Genomic DNA, 27,540 nt, shown 5'->3' on the forward strand with positions numbered 1-27,540 from the left:
CCGTTTCCTACGGGAATTCAATATGGCGTATTCTCTTCAAATCCATGCGCATGCGCTCTACGAGGGGTTTCTTAAACGATGACTGCGCCCCCCATCCGCCCACTCCTTCATCACTCCGGCCGGTTGATGAATTGCACAGAATAAATATTTGAATTTTTATTTGATAAATATTTAATTGGACAACAAATGAAGTACACGGTAAAACGTCAGTAATGAATAAGGGTCCCGTGGTCCAGTGGCTCCTGAGACAAGGCCTGGGAGCCCAGAGGTCCTTGAGCACTCTATCTCCACCTCCCGGCCATCAGAGGTGGGTGGGTTCATAGGGGATCCCCCATCAACTTGTGGACAGTAGCTGAAAATTGCAGGGATGACAGGTAACTATTAACATCCTTGTGTCTGAAAGCTACCTTTTAGTATCGGCACATATTTTATAAACCCAAAAATAGAAGGATATTACATACGTATATGCAAAGCTATGGGTTTAGGGGCCACTAACAGGTTGGGACCCCAGGAAATCAGTCTTTCTCTGTGGGTAACCCAGTCTTGGATCCATAGCTTCATGTGCCTCTGCTTAGAAAAACTCTGACAGTAAAAGACGCCCACTGTGAGCATTTGAAATCCTTGGAAATAGAAACTAGAGCAACATAGCTCCTCAGCAAAATACAATTTCCATAAACATTAGACAGAGAGGGAGACCACACTGTGATGTCAGCTGGCATCTCAAATCCTGCTGGGGGCCATAATCACGACCTCTGGCCCTTGAAATGCTGCCCACATACAAACAAACGGCAGAACTCTCACACTGCATTCCACAGGGTACCACACATACAGGTCATTCTCACTGTATGCGTATACGCAGCTCCTTCTTATCCTGTTTATTGTTTCAGATGTAGCTATGGCGCGGCCTGTGAATCCAAATGCTCATTTTCAAGGGGCAATGCACAGCAGGTGGTGTTGATCATTCCGGCACCAGTAACAGCCATCTCCCAGCCCATTAAGCGCCATGATGGAGCGGAGGCAGGCTGGATAAGGCATAACCAGCACCTTCTGGGATGTGTATGCATGTAAAAGAGAGAGTGAGGGAGAGAGTGTCTTGCATAATGCCCGCCCCCCGCCGCTGCTACTCACGTGCAGCATGTGACAGAGTCAAGGAAAACCCCCCAGAGCAAAGTGTATGCCAGCTAGGATATGTAGCTTTCTGTATAACACACACAGGCGGCACGCACACACACACAGCTGCTCACTCCCACTGTACGCCTGTGGAAATCTATGCTTTTCTCTCTATCTCCCTCTACATCTTACACTGTATGAAATGCAGGCGTTGGAGTGACACACCAGATTGAATAGGTTATTCCTCTCATCTCTCATGCATCACAGTTTCGGCTCAAGCCTAACGCCAACACTGACTGTGTGCCAGTGTGTGCCAGTGTGTGCGTGTGTGTGATTTCAAGGCTGGTTTGCCTCATTGTCAGCTTTTATGGGATTACCACATTGGTGACGACTGGACCATGGCTGACAGATGCCTAACAGACACACACACATACACACACATACATAAACAGAGACAGGCCAAGAGGAGTAAACAGTATGCTCCGAGGCTTAACAGTAATAGCTGATAATATTAAGGAAGCAGGCAGTAGTCTGAGGCTGCATGTGGCTCGAATGATAATGAGGCCGCAGCATGTTCCAGATATTTAACCCACATTAGTGGAACGCTGCATTTACTCTGTTATATCAACAGCCATTTCACATCTCTACACAGGAACATATCGCCTGTGGCATGTCAGCCGCACAGTAGGGTTATACAGCATAACAAGGACAGTTATAATGGGCCCAGCCACTAGAATCTCAGCAACTGCAGAGCAGCAGGTTCAGAACTGAACCTGGCCCTGCAGGTCCACTCAACCCGTACCACCTGAAAGAAAAGTAACAACAGCAGTTCAGACCTGAAAATGTAGAGTAGGCAGGCTAGATGTGTGCCATCTACAGGCAAGGAAAACACAAGCCGTTAGCATTGTGATTTGACCTTAATACTACAAAGGGTGTCTGATTTTTATCTACACATTTTTTTATTGACCTAATTTACAAACTTGTTGTTCAGTGACATATATAAAGACGGACGACATATTACATGCATGTAAAGAATGAAGCCAAAACATCTTCATCGCCCCCTGATGGCTCACTGCAGAATACTTAATTAACCCTGCACCTCCATGTTAGCAGATTGGACATGGGACTAACAGCTCCAAGTATAAGGCAAATACATTTTTATTTTTCAAATGTCGTTCTTATCACAGCGACGTATGTTCAGCTGTTCATTTTTCTATACGTTTGGTTTAAATTAGTTATTTCATGCTATGAAAAGGGGGTGAAATGTCATGATTGACAGATGAGCCCTGGTGGTAACTTAGTTGAGCAATCAGCCATCACCAGCGCCAGATCGCTTTTTGTTTTCTGGGATATTTTGGCTTCAATTTTGCACAGTGGGAGGAAGTGAAGACGTGTCATCCATCTTTATATTGTCAAGGCTTGAGTCACTTAAGGTCTATTTGGTGAAACAAGTTAGGGTCAGAAAGAGCACAAGTCAAATCACTTCTATTTTACATTTGTTTAAAATTTTATATTTTTTTCATTACAACTGATATCAGCTTAACAATTTGAGTGAAAAGTTGAATCTTTGAATAATGTCCATGAATGTCAGAATATGTCCCTTTTTTTTAAATGACAGCATGCACTTCAGCTGGCATGGACTCCACAAGTTGGGATGGGACAATATAATATTTTTTCACTGACTGTGATAAAACATCCAGGAAAAGTTGATTGTGGTGAATTTCCATTATTGGGATAATTGTGAATATCCACCTGAGTGACTTGAAGACGCTGTCTAGCTCACTAACATTCAGCCCTATATTGATTTCCTGATTTGTTTTTGAATTACCACAACGATCCTGCACCTTGACAGTCATTCCTTAATCCTAAACCTGTCACCATGGCTGAAGGGTCTGCTTGTCCACAAAGTGAAATCGGATATGTAACATCACAAGAAGCTTTGTGGAACACTGTCAAATCCTGCTGGGCTAACATCAGGATTTGCACAAACTTGTGGAGTCCACGCCAGCTTGAGTGCAGGTTTCTCAAGTGTTACAACTGCAGTAGCTATTCCTATGAATCATCTTGTCGTCATCTGTGGAAGGCGCCATTGCACTTCTAAACCGCTGCTGCTTTTCTTTCCTATAGGTGCTACATGTTGGTAAGTGCAAATTAAATATCCGAGTATCTGCAGCCTGTGTGAATTAAATGAAGTTTAAGAGTTAAAAGCCGTTCCATTGAAATGCTTTGCATATAAAAAGAAAATCCAATGGTGTCTGCCGGAAGATACATGGTGTTATAGTCGGATGGCAGGCACAGTAAATACTGGCTATGTAATATAGTGCCGCAATTACAAGAAGCGTGGATAAAGAGGATACACAGAGGAAATAGCCTGGAAGAGAGACAGGGACGATGGGGACCATGAACATGAAGGATGTCACTCTGTGTAGCCTTCAGCGACACACAGCCTTCATTTTTCATCACACTCAGACACAGCGGTCCTATTATTTATTGATGACTCCATGTGTAAAAACAATGACAAAATAAATTGATTTCTGGTACAACACATTTTTTTTTTACATCAACAGTGACGTGACCTTGGCTGATACTGGTGTTGGAAATGTCCCCCGCTGGGAAAGGGATTGGAGTTACAGGAGGAAACTGCAGCTGGCACTTCAGTAAAAAAAAGAATGCAACCTGTGTCATGATAGCCGATGTCATTATTACTTGTTTAGTTATTTTAACAAAATGATGAGGTAATTGCGCTTGTTTCCAGTCTAAACCTATTTAAAGTAACAGTGAAAATTCTGAAAACATTCAAAAGGCAGATCACATTATAAGTATTTAAACATTAAGACTTGACTCTTGGAGAAGAAGATTATTTGGCTCATGGTGAAAGTAATTATAAGACAGTAATAGAATAAAAGAGATGTTAAGATCGATACCAAGGTTTCCTTTTCTCCACTTTTCTCTCCGTCTTTCATTCAATCACACACAGTCATTTATGCTCGACGTGCTTCTCAATACTTCCCCCCTTCATTACTTCACTTCTTTTTCTTCTTCTCTCTTTCTCAGACACCCTGCCAGGAGTGATCTGTTGAGTCTGTGCTCTCATCTTCTCATTTCAGGCATGGGTGAGTTATTGAGGGGCCACGCTTGATCTCCATTCTACTTCCTTGCAGCTCAGTAGCCGTGGACCGGCCTGCTACAGTCTTTTCAGCACAGATGATGTGGTTACCGTTTGTTCCAAAGTGGCTTTCTTCCCGCAGCTTGAGATGAGGTAGAGTAGAAGAAGAAATCTCTTTCTGGTGACACCCAGAGCAAAACGAGGCAGGACTTAATTCAAGCACCATCTTTCATCTATTTAATTCAAATAGATGCATTGCAACAGATGATTCTTGAGAAGGAATAAAAACTTTAAAGGTCTGCTTCGCATTTCCAAGTTTATGCTCCATCTGGGAGAATATGCAGATCAGCATAGGCTCTTAAAACTGTTTATTGCTGGTGCAGAGCATTATAAATCCACTGTATTAGTGTTGAGGTATGCTCACATCACTATCTCATATCCTCCAGAGCAGTGATAAAAACTCTTCCATTACATTCAGTTGATAATTGTTGGGGTTACTCTGTGCTTCATAGACATTATAACCAAAGAAATGACAGCAGTACAAGTCTTTTGAACATGATGGATTTTAACTGTTGCTTGCTTGCAGATCAGATGAAAAAACAAAATCTGTATCTTCAAGGTTTGTTCTGACATCACAGCTTTCCTGAATTAGAAAAAAGGATTATGCGTATATTCTTCTCAGCCACCGTAAAAACCAGTACCTTCTCAGGCTTCCAGTACCCACAGTGTTTTTAGAGGAGAAAGGGAATCAGGGCCTTCCTACTTTTAGGGTAGTCTTCAAACTTAGTGAGGTACCATCTGTAGACAGAGAAAAAGGGAATTTTCTTCTATTAATACAAGTATTTGCTTCCAAGTGTGCAACACACTCTGTGAAAACCTTCTTACTCCGTGTGTGTGAGCGGGTTATTATTCTTACTTGTGGTGGGCCACAGCTCTGCTGGCGAGGACCACTGCGGTAAAGATGGCAAAAGCTGAACTGTGAACAGAGTGGCCGGCCAGAGCGAAGCCCGCCCACTCTGTTATCTCTCCTAAGAAGTTGGCTCCAGACACATATTCAAACATGCCGCCTGTGGGTGGAAGACAGGAAACAGGACAGGTGTGATCATCCTTTCTTAATTCCCCAGAAGCAAAATCAACCCAAATATTTTACCCTGGAAAAATGATGGATTTTCCCTTACGACCATTCAATTTCTTCTCTCAATGAAATTCTGAGAGGGCATGCTGATAAAAACTCAAAGCGCATCCACACAACTAGCTCCACACTGACTAAAGATGGCTGAGCGCTCACTATTTGACTGCAGGCCATGTGTCGTGTTGCTCCACTCTATGTGAAAGATTCTTGGCTGAAGAGATTCCAGACGTGCCTGGAGGTTCATTTGGAGCAGCGCGGCTCACAGCTTCCTCCTCCACTTTATTTTCCTTCAGGGCCCGGGATGGATTGTTTCAACAGGTTCACCACAAGTTCAGGCTCAAGGTGCTATTGTTGTGACTATGTTCACAGTCAGGGGAGCCACTCGCTCTGTGTGAACGTGTTATGATTACTGATTCATTTAGCAAAGGGGAAAAAAAATCCAACGTATGGCTTGAATTTGCCAATTATGTGACCTAAAAAAGCAGCAGTATGGATTTTATCTTGCTTTTCCAATACATCCCGCCCTCAAGGCTGTTTGTCAAAAGGAATTTGGAGATGGGCCAAAATCTTGTTTACCCAACCCCACCCCTGTGCTTGTCACATCTCATAGAATGTGCATCCATTTTCACATAGTAAAGGTTACACACTGCAAAAATGCACCATCAAATCAGTCTTTCATCTGTTTCGATAATGAATTGTTTTCAATAATTCACTCTCACAACTGTCCATTCAGCATGATGCTGAAGCAAGCAGTTAGCTTAGCTTAGACCAGAAATGGCCTGGGATTGTAAAACCCCAGTTCTTGGTTTTTGTACAACTACAACAAACAAGCTACAACACGTTAATTGGTGAGCTTTAGGCGGAGGCAGATTTTATTACCTCTGCCAAGTTTGGTTAATTTGTTGGTTCGTCAGCAGGATTACACAAAATCTACTGAACAGATTTCCAGACACTTGGATGAAAGATGAATAGACCCCATTAACTTTTGGTGCTGATCCTGATAAATGGTTGGATCCAGGAATTGTTTTCTCACTTTCTTTAAAGGGGCAGTATGTAGTTTTAGAAAAGAAATTCAAAACACAGAAGTTTAGTATTTACAATTTTAATGAGGTAATAATACAAACTCTGAAATATTTCGATTTTCCATAACTGAATAAACAAGCTGTTCTCAGAGGAAAATAAGGTCCCAGAACACTGTTTGAAGCTAAAAAAGGTGGCAGGGTCCGCCACATATAAACAAAGTAAAACGGTTTGAAACTGTGTTGTCCTTTAAGGTCAGTTTGTTTATTAAGTTTACTCAGACATGAAAGCAAAGAGTTTGTTTATTTAGTTTAGTAAAAAATCAGTCAATGAAGATCTTTCTCTTCTGATTAAAATTTCTTATCCATAACTACACAGTGCACCTTGAACATGGCAAGATAGGGTGTGTTTTTTCTACATTTTATCAATAATGCCTGGATTGTGATGAAAAAAATGTGGCTTTATTAGGTGGCTGGTGTCTATGAGTGACAACATTATGATGCAGACCCAAATAAAAATCTGGATCTAGAGGATTAAACGATATTTTATCTGATATTGGATTGAGGCTTGATTGAATTAAAGGGGACTGTTAGGCCTTGGGGAGAGGTATGTGTTTGCTAAGTGCCATTCTAGTTAACTTTGTTAGTGGACAGAACCAGGCTAGCCGTTTCCCAGTGTTTCCAGTGTTTATGCTAAGCTAACATAGCCGATTGCTAGCTGTAGCTTCATACTGACTGTGCGAACATGAGTCCTGGAATCAAGTAGCGCTGCAATAATAAGTAAATCCAAAGAAAATTAATTGCCAACTATTTTGATAATCAATTGTTTCAGACATTTTTAAAACAAAATTGTCAAATATTTTCTGGTTCCGGCTTCTTAAATTTATGACAGTAAACGAAGACTATTGTACTGTTAGTTGGACAAAAAAAAGCAGTTTGAAGACGTCTCTTTTGGCTCGGGAGAATTGTGACCATTTTCACAATCTTTGGACATTTTACAGAAAATCAATAAAAAAAATCAAAATCAAGAACTCATGAAAATAATCAGCAGATTAATCAAGAATGAAAATAACCATTAGTTACTGCCCTATTAATGACAAAAAAGTGTTCTCCCAAATTGTCAAACTGTTTTGTTTAAGCATTATTCATATACTGAAGCTAGTTTTAGAATAATTGCATCTCAACAATCTGAATTATTTATCTGTCTCATGAAAAAGAAGCAATTATTACTAAACCTGAAAGTAATATGGATGATGGCATGGGCATTTTTTTTTCCAGTTTTAAACAGTTCTCATCATCTTGTGGCCACAACCAGGACACTGTTAGGTCCTCGATTACATGTTGCGTGTCTCTGCCAACAACATCAATGTAGTTGAGTGGTCTTCATCCTCTACTAGGGCACAGAAGTCTCCGAAATATAACATCTGATATGAACTGGTTCAGTACGATAGCAGTGGCCATTAAAGCTTACTGGCAACACAGACTGAATGCTTTGTACCATGAATCCAGATTCGGTTTAGTCAGTACATGTACAGACATATAATGTGCATGTTCCAGTATAGGGCTGGCTTACTGTCCCACACGATTACAATCAACGCTGTGCGGTTTCGAAAATGTGTCACGTAAAGCAAAACTACACACTACAAGTATTGTGAGTCACTGACACACAAGCTGAGTTGGACCATATTAGAGAGAAAACAGCGAGAACCTTTTTAGAACACTAATGTTGGGGCTCACAGAGGGTAAAGGCAGCGAGGAGAAGATAACTACTGACAACCTGTGATTCTGCTCACAGTGTGATCCTGTATAATCATGCGACCACACTGGAAAATTAGCATGTAGCGCTGTGCACAAAGACCACAGAGCTCTGTGCCATGATGTGATTACTGCTTTCTTGACTTTCTTGTCACCCCACAGCAGCGGTGGAAAAAAGACTCAAACTCTAAATTGAAGTAGAAGTCGCATGGCGATGTGAAACGTCTTCAACAGCATATGTGCTGGGCTCAAAATGAAAAATACTCTAAAGAATGGTCCCTTTCAAGAATTTTAGTATTTCTAATTGTACAATATCTAAGATTTCCTCTGTGAGATTTCAATGTATTGTAATAGGAGTATCAGACTTGTTGGCTGTGGTGAGAGAAATAATTCCACCCAGCACTTCATGATTAAAGCCCTTACCTGTGGGAATCTTGTAACCAGTCTCTCCAGGCTTTCTCAGGTTCCTCAGGATGTGGTCAGAGTGCACATTCACCAGCCAGCCGACTAACCACAGGACAGACCCTGGAGACAAACCAAGCAAAAGCTGCTTCAGCATGACATTTTACTGACCATGAGCCTAGTCAGCCAACTTGTGTTTTTGATGAAAAACTCTTTATTTTCTTTCTTTCCCGGAGTGAGATGAGCAGATCAATACCACTCTCATATCTGTGTGATGGTAAGCGGTTTCCTCCCGATTCCAATCTTTATGCTAATCTCAGCTTATCGCCTCCCGGCTCCAGCCCCATGCTTCATGCACAGACACGAGCTTGGTCTGAGCTACGTTTTCCTTTGAATGCTCAGAAAGAGAGAAAATGAGCATATTTTCTAAATGTGAAACATTTATTCAAAAGTCACAGCATTTATTCACAGTAATAATTGGAGTGGGGGTCAAATAGATTCAGATGCATCGTGATTCTTTCTTCAGAGATTATGTCTCAATGCAGAAAAGTCACTAATCAACATTTTACTGTTGTTATGATCACCTGTAACAATTTATGTAACAAAGGTTGGTTGAGCGTGAGTAAAGATAATGGAAGTAAATTCATCGGTTTATTTAAATTATGGGTCATTACAAATGTGATTTGTTTTAAAAGTACCACGTAGTCACACAATGAGAAAAGATAATCATATATAAAATATATAAAATTTGGATCGGAGAGTTTCCTAGAGTTTCCCACCCCTAGTATTTATTTAATATTCCTTCGAGCAACAATGATTAGTTGATATTCGAATATTCATTTGCATCATTTTTAAGCAAAAATGTCAAATATTTAAAGGTTTCAGCGACTTAAATTTGAGGATTTGCTGCTTTTCTTGGTCATTTATGATGTTAAATGAAGTCTTTGGGTCATGGACTGTTTGGACAACTTTGGGTTTGCGGAAATTGAGATCAGCATTTTTCACCATTTGTCTCAGACACCTCTGTCTCTGTCACTTGTTTCTGCACTATGACTTCAGTGAGAGGGTAGGATCACAGCGTTACATACATGTTGATTTCAACACACAAGTTTTCAGCACATAACATTGTTATGACATAATGAGTTGTGCTTGTAGTTAGCACCTACATTACGTCTGACAAACTGTTACAGACCTGGGATTTGTATTTACGACAGTGGTGTTGCACTCGGAAACTGTGGGGGGCGCCAAATTGCACAAGCAAATTTCTATATAATGTATCTTTAAAATAAACTTGAAATCTTACATGTCACACTACATGAAGACCGCGATATAATCTTTTTGTAAACACTTATCATGTTCCGTATATATAGTATATTAGTTATATTAGGGCCATCTATGACCTAAAATCTATATCATCAATTTCACCTTTATACTGAAACATGTACCCATAGTTATTTAAAAAATAAAACATACATTATATGATATTTCAGACCATGTTGCTGTCACTTCTGACCCGTTTGTCCTGATTAATTACACTATAACCTGGGCTGGACTGTGGGCAGACTGGGCTAATTACCCAATTAGTGTAATTACTGGTTATCAGCCGGGTTCCAACTTAAAAATGGCCACGGACACCTTAGATTTTCTCTGTGATTCAAAATAAAACGGCAGTTACATCAGATTACCAGGCTATAATTTATATATTGACTGAAAATTGGAATATAAATTTAGGTTGGTAGGAGAGTCATAATTTTGCCAATTCAATGTAATAATGTCTTATTGTCCAGCTCTTGGTCACATTTTACTCCATTTACACAAACTGCTCATTACTATAGGAAGTCAACAATGTATTTACTGTGTATACATGTATTCACACTATCTATTGTGAATCTTCTTGTCCTGTGAAGGATGGCGAGTAAATGTTGAAGTAAAAAACTGAACTTAAAAACTGTAAGTTGAAGCTGATTGAAGGTCTGAGAGAGACTGTAAGGCTCATGAAGGGACGGTTACAGTGGAAAAACATACAGTATACCCTAAATTGACAGTTTCCTGCATTAGCCAAGCGTAGCCAAGAAAAACTGCTGAGCACTTTGAGGTTTGGAGAGCGTGAGGAGCACCTGCAGTGGAACCACAGCCAGGAGACGACAAAACAGTTTGAATGACAGCTGTGATTTTGAGCAAAGCCCTGCCATATCATTTCATTTACAATGGAGAGAGAGAGAGACAGCATGGGGGAGGAGAGGAGGGGAGAAGGGATAAACTGTTGTTTGTACGCAGATAACGGATTGATCCAGATAAGAATGTTGACCATTTGGCATTAGTCTGAAATTATAATTATTATCATTATTTTTTTTAAATGGTTTAAAATTAATCTAGAATAGTTATCAGAGCAACATGTCCTTAAATCCAAATCTGCAAAAGTTTTCTTAGATTTAATCAAACAGTGTTGTAATTAGATGAAATCACAGAAGTTATTATGAAATCACAATGAGCTGTTGGTGTAATAATCTCTACTGGATATTCATAATGACTTTAAAGAGTTCACTGTACTTTACATGTTAAAACTTATTTCAATAAAAAATAAATGAAATACAAAGAAATAAAAGTTTACAAATAAAAACGAGCAAAACCAAATGTAGTTTGTAAAAACTGCAAAAATGAACAAACTCAACTAAAAGCAATTTAACTTGACATTAAAATAGAAATTTGCCATTTGAACACTAAAACTTGCCGACTGTTTTAACCGCAGTAATCACTTTGCAGAAAAAACTGCTCATGCATTTAAATCAACTATTTATGAGATTTTAGGAAACTTTCATTTTTCTAATAGCAGGCTTATGATTGCCACTGAAAAGTTTTTTTTCACATGCATTGAGAACCTCCACCACTCATGCACCAACATCACTGGCATTTACCAAATTCACTGGTAAAATCTAATCTTGTGGGGCGCAATATAGGACAAAAGAACAGCAGTAATATTGCAGGAACACACAGAACATTTTTACTCTCTCATTAGTAGCTCCACTTCCTCTCAGCCCTCGGTATTAGGTAACAAAATACATCACACAGAGGCCACTTGCAGAGCAGAGGGAAAGTGGGTGGGGGATTTAAATGGAATGCAAACGACATAGCAAACTATTGCTACAGTTTTATGGTGTCTTCCAAAACAGCAGCTCCTCCATTCGTTTGCAGACAGTGTTGGGAATAAGATACAGAAATCACACAAGCTGAACAGTGCAATGATCTAACTATTTATCAGCAATCAGTTTAATGACATTATAAATAAAATATCATGCTAGCAATGATTTTTTCATCCAAGTTAATCCAAATATAAAAATTCATGCATTATCTACTCGTCCCCATGTCGATGGAAAGTTGGGTGAAAATTCGTAATCCATAGATCATTTCCGGAGCTTCACAGCAAAACAGTGTAGCAGCATTGTCCTAACAACTGAAGTAGATGGGGACTTGTTTGTTTGTTTGTTTGTTTACAGTGTAGATTTTTGAAAATGCTTGAAAAGGGGTGTAAACAATGTCTTTTCAAATCAATTTAGGATCTCTGGGTTTCTGGAGACTTGGATTATGTTGGACAAGCTGATGGACAACTTTAATGTTTTTTTCTTAACGTTGTTTTCTTATGTTTTAGAACAAGTTCCCATCTACTTCAGTTGTTTACGTGAATGCTGCTACTCTTTATTTGATGTGAAGCTCCAGAAATATTTTGTCTTTATTGCAAAATGAGAGTGCACTGTTATTTAAGATAAAATAGTTCAGCTCAAACTGCTTTAAAAAAAAACACATGAGCTGGATGGGAATAAGCAGGAATAAAGGAATCCTGAACTCTGCCAATATAAAATATAACCAATTCTTTTTTAATCTTATGCCCTTGTAACATACACCAGTTACTGCTTACAGTGAGGAATGTGAATGACAAAGCAGGTCTATTTTACACAGAAAAAGGTGTGAAGATCTTGTGCAAAATAAAAAATGCATCATATTTCCTTGAAGACAGTGGGATCCCAGACACACACAGAACACCCACCTGCAATGAAGCATGGATGTGTAACCCAGTCTGCAGGGTACTCAGCATAATGGCTCAGGTATCTGATCTGCATGTAGCCATTATAGATGCAGAAGACAAAGGCCAGGGCAAACGAGGCGAATGGTGTTGGTTTACCTCCACGGATTAAAAATGGATAAATGAGGGATCTGCAACAGAACAAAAATGTCAAAGTTATTCCAAATACTTATTTTGGCCGACTGGTGTAGATTAGTGAGCGATTACCACTGATGTCATATTAAATACAGTGCAGCTTGATTGGTAATTGACTGTAATTACGTACCTCTGAACATAGTGGCAGAAATACATAGCAATGAGCAGCTGGTTGGGCAGCAGGGATGTTTTCGCACAAGACGTCCAGACTACCAGACACAAAGGCACCAGGAAGGCAGGCAGCTCCTGAACGAACCAAGCAAACTTTACATTCACTGGAAAGCCATATTTGCTGGTAGCATATCGGCCGTATGGGACGTTTTCGAAGAGCAGAGTAACGAACGTGCAGGCTGCCATGAAAACCATGAAGTAAGCCAGGCAGTCCAACATGTACAGCTCCTCGTTCTCCGAGGAGAAGAGCCTGGAGAGCAGCCAGTCCATGACGACTATTGCACAACTAAAAATATTAATGTTTTAAATGTTACGAATATCTAAAACTACTTCAAGATATGCTGTATCATAAGCTAGTACCCATACATGCTACGAATGGCATGCAGTACATGCACGCAACTGACGCATGGGTGTCCCATCCCGGACCAATCACAGGTCCCTGAGCATACCAAATTGGACCTTATCAGCCAATCATATGCTCGGCTGTGTATGGGCTGTCTGACGTCATCACTTCATATTCATATACAATTTGCATTTATTATTTGTTGTAGACAATAACCTGGTTACTTTGTAGGTTACTCTATTGTTGCTAACGCTTGTATGTTGGTCTACGTGACATTCAAGCTGGATTAAACGCAATTCAAATATAATAGAAAGAAAGAAATTAAATACGTAAAAATGTATAGAAGAATTCGGTCACTTTGTAATGCTTTTGTATTACACTAAAGCCGTTTTTTTTATTGTTGTTTTTGTTTTCAAAAATCGCACCAACTGCCACGAAGGTGTTTTACTTTTTTTCAGGCAGATTTCGTGGCCACCCCGAAAGGGTCCTGATTCACGTGCGTCAGAGGCAACACGTTTCGAGGATACAACACAGCGCAGCAGCAGTCCTTCATCAAACGCTCCGCAGGCTTATATTTTTACCGGAGTCGCAGGTCACTTCTCTCCGCTTTCACCCACGACGTTGTTCCGCAGACTTATCTCCAGAGTTGTCTGCTGCTCCAACATGGGGAAGAGAAGCAGGCAGCGACAGAAAAACCAGTCTACTGGCAGAGACGACAGAGACGCTGTAAGATTCACACTTCTGCTGCAGCAACTCTTGCTAATGTTGGATGGAAAGTGCTCATTCAGGCCACGTTTATGTCCTTTATTTACTAGATGCGAAGTGAGCTGTGACGAGCACGGTTCTGTGTCCAAGTTGTCTTCACTAAACTTGTGTAGTCATGCCGCTGTGGCGCTGGTTAACAGCTGTAGAGCTTCACTGTTAGCCACCGTTAACTCTGCTAATGTTTTAAAAGCCATGTGTGACCGCCTTTTTTCACATTAAACATTAGTCTAGACACGTACCTGTTTGTTTTTGTCAGGAGAGATTGTGGGCCTTCACCAGACATTGCTCAGAAATGTGTTAATTTTAAGTGGCCATGCTTTCCAAGTCCAAATGTCCTTTTCAAAATCCTGTGAAGGTAGTAAGCATAGAAAATGTAACTGAAAAAGTAATTTTATGGATTACAACATGCCGAATTGTCCATTAGACCGTACTGAATTGTAACAGGTCATGTGACATGTTCTACAGGTTATTTACACTGGACCATAAGCACGTAAACATGGAATTGATAGAATTTTGAATGACATTCAGTTTATTTTTTAGTTGATGCTTGTCCAGGTAGTTTGCAAAAAGGCAGTTCAAATATTCTGTATATATGACCCATATTAATAACCATACATTGCTGTGTTCAGGGCTGGGGAGCTGGCTACGCTGACATTGTCAAGGAGAATAAGCTGTTTGAGCACTACTACAAGGAACAAGGCCTGGTGCCTGATGGAGAGTTCGAACAGTTTATGGACGCGATGAGGGAACCGCTGCCAGCAACCATCCGCATCACTGGATACAAGAGGTGGGCTGGGCAGATTTATAACCTGGATTCAGAATATTTGTTTTGCTCGTAAAAGTGTCCCCATACATTTTGTGTAAAATGAATGTGTCTTTTCTTTCTCTCGTCTTGATCTAAGCTCCAGTATCTGGGCTTGTAAAGGGGACAGTGGTTTGATAATTGGATTCTGTTGCTACAAGCCCAATTTCCTCTGCTCTCTGTCTTGTTTTAGCCATGCCAAAGAAATCCTCCACTGTCTGAAGGACAAATACTTTAAGGATATTCAGGAGCTAGAGATCGAAGGCCAGAAGATTGAGGCCCCGCAGCCTCTGAGCTGGTAAGATCTCATGGTTTACTCTGGTTTAAATGGACACACAGATTCATTCTATAAAGTCAGTACACACTGTATCCTGTCCACTGCAGGTATCCGGATGAGCAGGCCTGGCACACCAACATGAGCAGGAAGATTATTAGGAAGTCTCCCCTGTTGGAGAAGTTCCACCAGTTTCTGGTCAGCGAGACTGAGTCTGTGAGTCAAACGCAAACCACACAGGAAATTAACCATAAACACCTGCGGCCCTGTAGAAGAGCTAATTTATAACAGCAGCATTGCAGGCTTGAACATTGGCCTCAATCACTGGTCTTGATAGGTTGTTGAAAAATTAAGGAGAACACAATGTCAGTTGTCTTCAGAGAAATGAAGAGACGAGCATCATTTTTGTGTTTGTCATGGCAGGGCAACATCAGCCGACAGGAGGCTGTCAGTATGATCCCTCCTCTCCTGATGAAGATTGAGTCCCACCATAAGGTAAAAGCCCTCTTTGAAGGTTAAGAATAACACGTCTGTCAGTGCTTTATGCATTTTTTATTTATTATTATTCTCCATTGTCCCTCCTTGTAAAACCTTTTCCCTGTGGCTTGGAAAAATATCGGTCTTCCAAAGAAAGATATTGTTTTGAAGTGTTCATTTGCATGTGATTCTGTGCAGATCCTGGACATGTGTGCAGCTCCAGGGTCAAAGACAGCCCAGCTGATTGAGATGCTCCATGCTGACATGGATGTGTCATTCCCAGGTAAGACATGCATGTTTAATACCAGGAACAAAAGTGAAATCGGCTACATTACCATCTTCATTGTATCCCAGCTGCAGGGCGATCTCAAGCTAGACAAAAACCTTTGCTTGGCGTGAAAAGGCTTTTATTGTTGTTATCAAGCACAGAACACATCTATAAACATAACCCAGTATATTTAGGTTTTGTAGAAAGTCGGGAAAGTTTTTGTAATGCTTGATATTAACCATTATGTTATGTGAATTCAAATATACTTCTTGAAAAATGCTTGATTTTCAACAGGAAACTGGTGTTTCATCTACACAATCACTCATGTACTGTAAACCAAAAATCCTTCGCAATCTCGTTATATTGGATTCTATCATATTTGTTGCGCAGCTCTTACCAAGTATATCTGTTTAATTTAATTCATGTTAAAAATATATCACCTAGAAAGTAGCATTTCAGTGAGATAAATGGGACTTGTTTTTCGACTGTTTTTACAGATACTTGCAGATATTTACACATACTTGCAGATCTTTTTTTTACTTGTTACAAGCTAGAAACACCTTTTCTGGTGTCAAAATGAACAAACATTTAAAAAATCATGATCAAAATTCATATGAACAGCTCATAAATTAATCATTTTGCAATATATGCTAGTTGCTGTGGGTATAAAGGAATTCTGTAAACTTGATTTTAGCAATTTCATCTATTGTAACTATTTAGATGTGATTGTAATCTAGAACTGTTTTGTTTAGGTACCTTGAAAGTGTTTAAAAGGGCTTGAATTGTATCATTGAAACTCTGTATGAATCCTCTGTATTTCTTGGTACGAAATAACCTAGCAGTAAACAACAGCTCTTGCCACTGTGCCTCCACTTTAACAGTAGTTAACCTAAATCCACTCTTCCTCCCTTCAGAGGGCTTTGTCATTGCTAACGACGTGGACAACAAGCGCTGCTACCTGCTCGTTCACCAAGCCAAGCGTCTCAACAGCCCCTGCATCATGGTGATCAATCACGACGCCTCCTGCATCCCCTCACTCAAGATCGACGCCGATGGCCAGAAGGACATCCTCTTCTATGACCGCATCCTGTGTGACGTGCCCTGCAGGTCAGCAAAAGGCCACAGGACACTGTCACTGACACATTTTACAGAACTGTGGGAGTTTGGAAGTCGGAGGAGGAAGTGGATAAAGAACGGAAATATGGTTGATAAACTGTGCAGTATGTGTGGTTGTTTGGCTGGAGAGGAGATTTTGTGTGACAGATGGAGATGATACTTTACTCAGTCTGTTAAATGCAGGATTAACATGTCCTTATAAATGAATGTTTCTAGTGTTTTGTTCTTAATGTTTCAGTACAGGCTTAGTGGTAAAACATCCTTCTCCTCTTGAAATCTAGTGTCATTTTATGGCCAAAACAGAACTGCATTTGTTTGCAAATGCTGCCTGAGTTTGGCCAGCTGTAGCGCTGAAGCCAGTGGGCCCTGCCAAGCACAACATAGGGAGAGGGAGGGGAGGAAAAGCCGTAATGAAGACAGAGAGAGGCAGGCAGGCAGGCAGCAGTGATGTGAGCAGTCAGCTAAAGCCCAGCGTTTAGACAGTTTGCGCTTGGCAGACAGTTTTTGCCCTGTGAGAAGTGTCGGGGATCTCTGGTGGTTGCAGCGCCTCGGGCCAAACTGGGGATGTGTCTGACTGGTGTTGCTGTCTGCTCTGTGTTGTGCAGCGGGGACGGCACCATGAGGAAGAACATAGACGTGTGGAAGAAGTGGACGACCAGCAACAGCCTGCACCTCCACGGGTGAGTGGGGGGGAGTGTGTGTTTGTGCTTTTGTGACAACAGAGGAATCCACGTACTTTTGTGGTAGACCAAATTGACGAAACGACAAGGGAATGGAGTGTGTTCATTTGGTGCTAATTAAAAAAGTTGGCAATATTACAGAGCGTATGTGTGTGTGTGTGTGTGTGTGTGTGTGTGTTCACCAGGCTCCAGCTGCGTATTGCAGTGCGTGGCGTTGAACAGCTGGCTGTAGGAGGGAGGATGGTCTACTCCACCTGTTCACTCAACCCTATAGAGGACGAAGCTGTCATCGCAGCACTGCTGGAGAAGAGCGAAGGTAGCAAACACTCACAGGGCTATACAATCAAAGCAATATGTGGCAGAGTTTTTATTCAAATGAGCTCAATTTTAGTTTAATTTATCTACAGTTTCAACTGTTATTTCCTTTTATTTAATGTTATCTAATTTTTTGTTTGTTCCATTTCCTGCTTGTCTCTTACGTCTCAGTTGCTATTGCTGGCTGTGAAACACATGTCAATAGTCTTGGCCTTGATCGTTTCACATGGCCGGCTTTAAATTTCTCAAAAATGGGAACACACTGCCACATTTACGAGGAATTCATGTGGCCTCACTCAACCACATCCACCACAGATATCTGATTTAAAAAGATGATCTCTGTCACCAAGTTGCCTATGGCGTTAAACAGCCTAGGGCAAAAACAGGCTTATATTTGGACCCCCCCCCCCCAAATGATTGACAGGGCTGATAATATTGTGATCAAGCTGATGAGACTGCAATTACACTGCAAACAGGAGCCTTTGTGGAGGTACGAACAACGTGTTGATTAAAAATAGAGCGTTTCATTTCCTGGAGGCATTTCTTCATCAGAAGTCAAACGACGTAGATATGTTTGGTTTTAGTGTGTTTCTCCATGCATCTCCCATTGACTTCAATACAGCTGTCACCACAGTCTGGCACCAAAGCAAGATACTGTGACGTACTGACACATTCAGACACATAACTCTGGAATGCAACAATGCATGAAATTGACCCTGCATAACTTGAAGCGTCTGCCTCACATCTGTGTTTGTGTATTTGCGTGGACCATTTTTTCTGCCCTTACAGCTAGCATAAAACATGTTTACAATTGGCTTACAACTAGGTTACCTTGTGTTGCAAAAGTAAGTTGATGTTTTGATGTTGAACCATTTTAAAAGCCCTGAAACTTGAACTATTACTATGATCAATTAGGCTGCAGCAAACAATTCTTTTTTCTATTATTGATTGTTCTCCAGATTTTCTCAATAAATTGTTTGTCTATAAAATGGCAGAAAACAAAATCAGTTTCTTTAACTCCAAGGTGACATCTTCAAATGGCTTATTTTGTCTGACCAACAATCTAAAACTAAACAATATTATATTTATTATAATATATCCTGAAACCAGATATTATTTATGACATTTTGATTTGAAAAATTACTGAAATAACTCATCTGCTATCTTAATAGTTGCTGATTAAAGTCTGATTTGTTGGTTCTGAAAGCCGGCTATCACAAACAATTTTTATAACTGTGGCCAGGATAGTTGTGACATGAGATTCTCATATCACCCCATGCCCAATCCAAATGTCATCAGGGACTCTGTTCTGGATGAAGGAATATTGTATTAGCGCACGTTTGAGTGCTCAATAAGAACATTTCTGTTACGATATATTACTGTTAAAGACTGCCAAGGACGTCTCATTTACCTTCTGCCATGGCACTCTTACACACTGTAAATGTGTGTATATATATCGTGTCATAAAACTGGACAGATGACACAAAAAAATAAGAGTTGGAGCACTTTTAGATGAAACACGCAAGGCCTATAACTGTAGAGCTTACAATAAAACCTCCTTCACCTTTGAGCTGCTAAATGTATCCGAATAAAGTATATGAAAATCACATCTAAATATAACCACTCCGTCTTTTTCTGCCAAGTTGTAATGTCTTTCCCATCCCCGTTGCCAGGAGCGCTGGAGCTGGCCGACAGCTCAGCCGATCTGCCAGGGCTGAAGTGGATGCCTGGGGTCACTTCCTGGAAGGTACTGGAACGTTTAGTCTTTGGCGGTCATTACGACAAACCAACCACTACAAAAACAAACCAGACAGGAAAACGGTGTTTAAGTCATGGAAGCGCTTCAGCTTCAAAGTCTGACTGAGTTTGGCAGGTCGGTGTCCTGACTAATTTGACTGTTGTCTCCATAGCTGATGACCAAGGAGGGCCAGTGGTACCCGGATTGGTCCGCGGTTCCAAGCAGTCGTCACACACAGATCCGCCCCACCATGTTCCCGCCAAAAGACCCCGAGAAGCTTGCTAGCATGCATCTGGAGAGATGGTACATACACACTCACACACTAAAAGTATGTACTCTACATACGTACTCTTCTAAACTGTGGAGGACTTAAAGACATTTCAGTTCCTTTTTCATGACTATAACCCCCCAAACCTTAATCTTTAAGTCCACATATGGTCGGCTCTGCTGTAATGACTTCACTAAAGGCTCTGTAGCCAAGGCAAGCCTTATATGGCACGACTTTGATTGCCAAAACAATCAGTGTAGTCTATTGCTCAGTGCTGTAATAAGGAGGTGGTTCCCTGCTGGAATTTCTTCAGTGTATAGAAAAGGAACCCTCCCCCACAAAACCTCTATCTTAATTTAGCTAATTTTTCTCATCTTTTTAGCCTCCTCAGAGTAATTTGTTCTGAAAGCAGAGAAATACAAACACACACTTGTAGTCTTTTCTGTTTTCATTGATGCCAAATTCATTAGCTGAGTAATGTGTCTGATTTATTTTCTTGGCACAGCTACACACACACACACACACACACACACACACACACACACACACACACACACACACACTCTGTCTGCATGGATGCACATACATGTACACACCTGCACTCTCACTTAATGGGGGATGATGTCATTTCTGCTCTGCAGCTTTTACTTTAATGCGCAGACTGACACGATGCCAGCCAGCAGATGGAGCTATTGTCACACTGCCTCAGCACCTTTTTATTTAATGCTGAAAAAAATCCTTGTTTATCTACACAGTAGGTGGCACCATAAAACTCAACGGCATGATTTGTGATGTTTGTGTGTGTTTTTAATGTCAGTATGAGGATTCTGCCACATCACCAGAACACTGGAGGCTTCTTTGTGGCAGTGCTGGTGAAGAAAGCCCCGATGCCTTGGAACAAAAGATATCCCAAGGTACTTCCTCACAAACACTCACAGTTAATGGATGATTAGATTGTCAGTCTTACTTGAAGAGGGAAATGGAGCAGAACTCCCCCCCATGTGGGTATGTGTGTTGAACCAGCAGTAGTCCCTTTCCCCCCCGCTGCATCTCTCACCTGTTCAGTGTTACTAACCACAGCTGGGACTTCTTTCTTTCTTCTTTGTCTGCTCATCTCCCTCCCCGTCGTCTCCAGCTGAGGAAGGATGCCTCGTCCCTCTCAGCGGCCCAGACTGGAAACTCTCCAGCGGCCTCGACCCCTGTAGACACTCCTTGTCTGCCTGAGAGTGCTATGGAGGAGGGGGAGCGGGGATGCCCAGAGGGAAAAGTAGACGGTGAGGCAGAAGAGGAGGCACCCAAAGGAGCATCCTTGGCCCAGGAGAGTGCTGTGAAACAAGATGGAGTGTGTGGGTGAGTCATGTTGGTCTGGTGAGCTAATGAACAAAGGAATACTGCAGTCTTGAGCCGTTACATAAAGAAGAATTGTTTTAGGGCTGAACAAGTGCAATATCCAAATCAAACATGCTTGTTAAGTACAGACCCCAGAAAAAAATCATATCATAAGTTTACAGTAAAAATGAAATGCAAAAATTAGCATATCGTGCATTTTCTTTTCAAAATAAAAGCCCTATAAGAGGCCCTCACAGTTGTTCAGTATTCAATATTGGGAAAAATATTTCAAATGACTGCAAGTGAAGTTTGTCCTTATTCGAATCGAGGATCTAAGGACAGAGGATGTGGTTCACTGTACAACTTGTAAAGCCCACTGAGGCAATGTGATTGTGATTTTGGGCTACATAATAAAATTGATTTGATTTGAAATAAACCCTAGTAATTAATTAGAGCCATAAATGAATGTGTCTCTCCTCCCCCCAGGCCTCCAGCCTCTAAGAAGATGAAGCTGTTTGGTTATAAAGAAGACCCCTTTGTGTTCCTGACTGAAGATGACCCTGTCTTCACCACCATACAGTGAGTGTCTCTGTGTGTATTAGGCATGCAAATGGTTGTTTTCAGCACTTATGTATAGCTAAACTGCTCTTGTTCTGTTTTTTTACAGATCTTTCTATGATCTGTCGCCAAACTTCCCCAAAATGAATGTTCTGACCAGGACCCACGAGGGCAAGAAGAGACACTTGTACATGGTGTCCAAAGAGCTGCGCAACGTGCTGCTCAATAACAGCGAGCGCATGAAGGTGTGTTTGCATTCAGATACTCGCACACATTCAAAGCTAGGTTTGATGGTGATGATGATAAAGCGTTTCCTAGCTTGTTAATCTGATTTAAAAATAGAAGCAACAAATCAAGAGTCAATTCTTTCCTAGAGACAATGCATCGAGTATTGATCAGACTTCACAGTGTAGTCAAACAACAAACTTGGGCACAGACATATTGGCTTTACATCGGTTCACCAGTTTATTTTTGTAGTGTGTGTACATGTACTAGCCCATCAGAGGGAACGTGCACAACAGATGGGACACTCTCCTATCCCAAATCCCTCTGGTCCTCCACCCTGTAGCACCTGCACAGGTGGCTGTGTGCATGTGTGTTTGTGTGCCTCAGTCTCTTTGTTGTCCTCCTTGTGTTTAATGTTTCTCACTTTAAGCCACTTTCTGTTGGGCTTAACCACAGTGAGTTGCATCCCTCCACACGATTCCATATTTTAGATGTGGTGATTAATAAACCAGGCCCTGTGTTCCCTTCCTTCCTCCTTCATTTCACAGAGAAAATCTACGTAGCGTTTAATGAAAGTATCTGTTTCTCCTGCCTTACTATTCTGATATTAAAATATCATGCAAATCTTATTTTACAAGTTTCACCTCCCTTAGGTTTGTAAAGAATTCAACATGCATATTTATTTCAGAAGTTAATTTTTTCCTGTGCAAATCACTGACAGTTGCCTCCCACTCCTGCTGGGACACCAGACCAGCTGCACAGTGTTTACACACAGTTTTGTAATATTGTGTACAGTAGATGCCTTGAGCAAGGCATTTTTTTAACATCAGTAATACTACAACACCACAAGTAGCTTAATTAGTCATGTATTTTTATTTTATACAGCCTTTTTTTTTTCCAGAGAGATGTTAATTAGTGGTGTTGGCCAGAAGAATTTGGCATCCTGTGTTGTTTTTGTGCGGAGCCATATGTCAGCATGCTTGTTTCACTTGTTTCTCAGGTCATTAACACAGGGGTGAAGGTGTGGTCTCGCAACAGTGATGGAGAGGAGTTTGGCTGTGCCTTCAGACTGGCTCAGGAGGTAACACACACACACACACACACACACACACACACACACACACACACACACACACACACACACACACACACATTTTCTGTAAATCCAGCTGCTCTTTGTTGTGCAGTGTCTTTTTATTAATTGAAAGCTCTGTTATTTTTGAAAACGTAACATTCTCTATTCACACCTTAGCTGCACATTTTCACACTACTCCCATAATCTCCTTTTTGTATGCAAATCAACCTCATGAATTGAAGTGATACACGCAGTGATGCATAGTGATCATAGCTTATATTTGTAGGACCTCGACACCTTACAGATTCTTTGATTTTATACTACATTTCACCATAAAAGCAGCTCCTCAATCATGCAGAGTTATTTTTCCTATCATTGCTCTATTCCCTGCAGATGCGATGAACACAGATGAATAATAACAAGAGAGCCAGACAGCAGAGTTCACACTCAGATATGCTTATAATGAATTAATCTTTTATGCTCTATGTAACTGTAAGGAATCTGGATTTATTTAGTTGCTCTTCAGATTGTGAACCACTTCTCTCCTCTATCCTTGAAGGGTATCTACACTCTTCAGCCGTACATTCGCTCCAGGATAATCAGAGTGAGTGTGGAGGACATCAAAGTGCTGCTGACCCAGGAGAACCCCTTCCTCAGCAAACTGCAGGAGGACGCTCACGCTCAGGCCAAGAAAATAAGTACGCATGCCAAAAGATTTCTATCCCATAATAAAGAACATGTATTTCAACTAAATAAAGACTTTAAAGTGTAATTAATAGGATTGTGCTACAGCAGGTTTCCTTTTGATACCGCCAACAAAAAGAGTCTGAGATGCAGCCTAGAGGTTAGAGTAGCGCATCAGTGACTGGAAGGTTTCTGGCTCGGCTGGCATTAAATGAAAGAAGAAAATGAATGAGTAATGCTCGATCTTCCTCAACAACTGGTGTTCAGCTGCCCTTGAGCAAGGCACTGACCCAAAAACCTCAAAATAGTAGCTGAGCAGTCCCAACAAAAGAAAACTGTACTTACACTGAGCACTTGTCAGATATGAATGTAAGTAACTGTGCATGGCGAGCGTGGTGGAGTATCGTTAGTTAAAATGGAAATGAAATGCTTTGAATAATCCATAATTGATTTCTAGTTATCATTAATCTGTTATTCTCTCCACAGATATGGGTAGCATTGTGTTGAAGTACATCCCCAACCCAGAGTAAGTTGTGTGTTTTTGGGAAAAATGTATTTTAAAGTAGTGTCCTTGGTCATTTCTGATACTCACCTTAACCCTCTGTTTGTCAGTGCCCCAGTGGACCCTCAGTGTTCCATCCAGCTGTGTGGCTGGAGGGGAAAGACGTCCATCCGTGCCTTCGTCCCCCGTAACGAGAGGTTTCATTACCTCCGAATGTTAGGCGTGGAGGTCTTCAGAGACAAACAGGGCCTCGGGCAGAAACAGAAGGATGAGGGTAAGGGAGAGGAGGGAAGAGCGGCAGAGAATGAGGCGGAGCTGGACTTGGAGAACGGTGATGAAAATGGATCATCACAACCAAAGGCCAACAGCGGCAACCAGGGGACTAGCAGCTGAGGATGTTGTGAGAGAGAGGAAGAGGAAGGAAGATTGACTGAAGACGTGTTGGAGCTCTAAGAGCTGTAAACCTGGTCCGAGACCACATTAAGTGGTAGAGGAGGGTTTCTCTGTTCAACACACTGCCACTGCAGAAGGATTCCCTCCCAGAGATGGACTCACTTGGGAATTTTAATTTTTTGGAGCCCCTCCAGTAGACAGCTTTTAGTTTAATGGCTCGTCTTATTTTATATAACTGTTTTTTTTTATGGTTTAACAAATTATTCCACTGACCAAGTGGCGTCAATTTTCTTTCACTTGCTAATGTTTCGAGAGGTTTATATGAGCTGCCATCTCATTTTTTACACCTGTAATTAAGCAGAAATATGGAGTTGATTAAAAGCGTTGAAGGTTGAACTGTGTCACCGGTCAAATGATTGACTTTTGACTCTTGAAGTGTGAAGGGCATGCTTGAGATGGGGTTGATTAGGTTCTGATAATTACAGACAGAATGAAACGGCTATGAGGAAATAAAATGGTAAAAAATAAAGTTTAGTAGATTAAGTGGGTTAGGATAAACAAAGGTGTTGCAAGTTCATTTTTTCACATTGTTTTTTAAATGTAGAATAATTGAAGAAACAAGCAAAAACCATCAAACTCGCATGAAATCATTGGTAAGACTAATGACAACAGCTCAGTGTTGCTGGTTGCCATAGTAACCCAACAAGGTCTCCAGCATGCGAGTTTTCCAAGTTCACAGTTGTCAGAAACAAAGTCAGATTCAGCTGCAAAGACAAAACATGCCTTTTTAATCAAAAAGGATAACCTTGTCCTTTTATATTTCTTTTCTTCATTGACTAAGATGAAAAACAGAATCTGTGTCTTTGTCCTTGAAAACCTAAAACTGAATAACAAAAGTAATTTCAACCAATTAGCAGATTTATGGAAGGTGCCATGAAAATAAATCTTTATGAAGGAGCAACGGATTAAACAAGACTGTGGCCCTGCCCCAGAGGTGTTCACTGTTGGTTATCAGTATGTTTGTTAGCAGTTACTTTGGCAACAAGTAGAGCTACCTGCCCAGAGCTGCTCAAGGCAGAGCAGCCTGAGGGCAGCAGAGGGAAAACCAGCAAATATTCTCCATAAAACATGACCCAGTTTCACCCAAAACATTAAATAAAGATATACAGTTGTGCTTTTGTACAGTAATCCATGCGCTCCGGTCACGAGCAACGCACAACCCAGACTTTCTTCTTTTCATACATCCATACAAGCAAGAAAGAAGGCACTTATTGGATGAAAAATGTATATACGCCTCCGAGTGCAGAGTCAACAACATTTTCAATGATTTTCCAGGAAGTAACAAACTCTAAAATGTAAGTATTTCTAATGGAAACAACCAGTCTTTTTGCATATGTAGGTCATATACAGGCATCAGTATTAAACTGAGAATGTTTCATAACCAGTTCAAAAGTTCCTCATAATACTTTAAGGTGATGATCAAAATATGCAAAACACAGGATCAACTTCCCATGACAACAGCATATGAGCCACGTCTTCACTGTGCTGGATGGACGGACGGACGGACATCTCTCCTCCTGTTTATTACCCAGTCCAGCTACCATGACAACAGCCGTCATGACAACCAGCCCCCTCACCTCTCTCTGGTGTCGGAAAGGGAACAGAGGACAGAGGGACCACAGAGAGCATCCTGTACTCGTCTGCTCGCCTCTCTTTTTTTTTTTTTTCTCCCAACTCCCTCCTCGCTTTTCTTCTTCATCCTCTGTTGGCCCTTGTTCCCATCCTTTTTTTATTTGATCTGTGACCTCTAAAGTGCACGGCAGCGGGTATTACTGCTGTCATGTCAATTCTCTCAGCTGTGGATATGCCTGTGACAGCACTGTTTGCAGAGGCAGAGGCGGACAAGTCTGGGACAAGAAGAGAAGACCTAGTGGAAGAGTAAGCCCAGTTGTACAGCATTTTTTAACCTGCTTTTCTTTTTTGTTTGCCAAATTAGGCTGATTTCCACACTTCCTCACAGCTTATATGACGAGATGGAAATAAAAGACTCAATGGTTGATATGAACAACATTGCCGAGAGAAGAGGGGGGAAGTTTAAACAAGATCAAGGAGGGATGAATAAAAGAGGTGGAGATCTTTTGAAATGTGTAGAAGGTATTTCAGAGTGAAGGTGAAGTCATAACAGAGGTGGGGGGTGGAGCTGCTCGTGGAGTCAGTCAAGGATGAACAAGGAGAGAAAAACGCTCAATTTTTTCGAGCTGAGTAGAGGAAAGCGCATGAAAATGGAAGGAGTTGAAAATGATAAAAGCCTTGGGAGGATGAAGAGAGATGAGTGGATGGAGGGTTAGAGAGAGGGTGGGGATGAATAAATTGAATTGGACAGATAGAGAAAGGTTTGGAGATAAGGCAAAAGTTGTTACTGAGTCATAGGCCTGTCTGTGTGCGTGGGTGTGTGTGTTTGAGTTAAGCCTGCGTGTGAATATGTGTGTATGCTTCGACTAAGCCCGTCTTTGTGTGTTAAAAGTGTGTGTGCTGGTGTGTCAGTGTGAGTGATGCCTTCTGCCATTTAGCGTCAGCGTTTACTGCCAACCTACTAATACTAGTAATGACATCAGCTCGGCACAGGGACACATACATTAACTTTATGTCTTCTTTCTCCTTCATCCTCTCCTCTTCCTGTCTTCTGCTTTCTTTCTAAATTTCCATCCGGTCCTTGTCTCTAACTTTGTTCATACCACTCGCTTCCTCTTTCCTTTTTGATTATCTTTGTCCCTGGAAGAGCTTTCTGAAAGCACTCACGGCCTCCCGAAGCTCGGATAC

General features: G+C 41.1%; 2 protein-coding genes across 3 annotated transcripts; one reads left to right on the forward strand and one right to left on the reverse strand.

Moving 5' to 3' along the window:
- Window positions 1–199: 199 nt before the first annotated feature.
- Window positions 200–13,302, reverse strand: srd5a1 (steroid-5-alpha-reductase, alpha polypeptide 1 (3-oxo-5 alpha-steroid delta 4-dehydrogenase alpha 1)). 2 transcript variants are annotated; one of them, XM_084378917.1, is made up of 6 exons: window positions 12,868–13,302; window positions 12,567–12,733; window positions 8,546–8,647; window positions 5,133–5,283; window positions 4,918–5,014; window positions 200–352 (listed from the first exon to the last, which is right to left on the reverse strand). In XM_084378917.1, the coding sequence occupies exons 1-5, from the start codon at window positions 13,176–13,178 to the stop codon at window positions 4,948–4,950; spliced, it is 798 nt and encodes a 265-aa protein (XP_084235043.1). In that variant the 5' UTR covers window positions 13,179–13,302; the 3' UTR covers window positions 200–352; window positions 4,918–4,947. The 2 variants fall into 2 exon arrangements, with proteins under 2 accessions (XP_084235043.1, XP_084235042.1); XM_084378916.1 differs by lacking the exon at window positions 200–352 and having other exon boundaries at window positions 3,581–5,014.
- Window positions 13,303–13,743: 441 nt separating this feature from the next.
- On the forward strand, window positions 13,744–25,116 carry nsun2 (NOP2/Sun RNA methyltransferase 2). The gene is made up of 19 exons (XM_084378868.1): window positions 13,744–13,977; window positions 14,646–14,803; window positions 15,012–15,116; window positions 15,203–15,308; window positions 15,516–15,587; window positions 15,768–15,852; window positions 16,752–16,944; window positions 17,559–17,633; window positions 17,819–17,949; window positions 19,622–19,695; window positions 19,859–19,989; window positions 20,772–20,868; window positions 21,090–21,304; window positions 21,770–21,862; window positions 21,951–22,086; window positions 23,067–23,147; window positions 23,701–23,839; window positions 24,312–24,351; window positions 24,438–25,116. Exons 1-19 carry the CDS (start codon window positions 13,915–13,917, stop codon window positions 24,718–24,720), a joined length of 2,277 nt encoding a protein of 758 aa, XP_084234994.1. The 5' UTR covers window positions 13,744–13,914; the 3' UTR covers window positions 24,721–25,116.
- The last annotated feature ends 2,424 nt before the right edge of the window (window positions 25,117–27,540 follow it).

This window comes from Pagrus pagrus, assembly GCF_965226575.1.
Source record: "Pagrus pagrus genome assembly, chromosome: 17".
Classification (NCBI taxonomy): Eukaryota; Metazoa; Chordata; class Actinopteri; order Spariformes; family Sparidae; genus Pagrus; species Pagrus pagrus.

Bases quoted from the DNA above. Each gene is read 5' to 3' on its own strand.
- srd5a1 (XM_084378917.1), bottom strand. From the start codon at position 13,178: ATGGACTGGCTGCTCTCCAGGCTCTTCTCCTCGGAGAACGAGGAGCTG. The intron at 8,648-12,566 runs GTGGGTGTTCTG...GTTTGTCTCCAG, and splicing joins ACATCCATGCTTCATTGCAG to GGTCTGTCCTGTGGTTAGTC. The intron at 5,015-5,132 runs GTAAGAATAATA...CTCTGTCTACAG, and splicing joins AGAGCTGTGGCCCACCACAA to ATGGTACCTCACTAAGTTTG.
- nsun2 (XM_084378868.1), top strand. From the start codon at position 13,915: ATGGGGAAGAGAAGCAGGCAGCGACAGAAAAACCAGTCTACTGGCAGA. The intron at 14,804-15,011 runs GTGGGCTGGGCA...GTCTTGTTTTAG, and splicing joins CGCATCACTGGATACAAGAG to CCATGCCAAAGAAATCCTCC. The intron at 21,305-21,769 runs GTGAGTCATGTT...TCCTCCCCCCAG, and splicing joins AAACAAGATGGAGTGTGTGG to GCCTCCAGCCTCTAAGAAGA.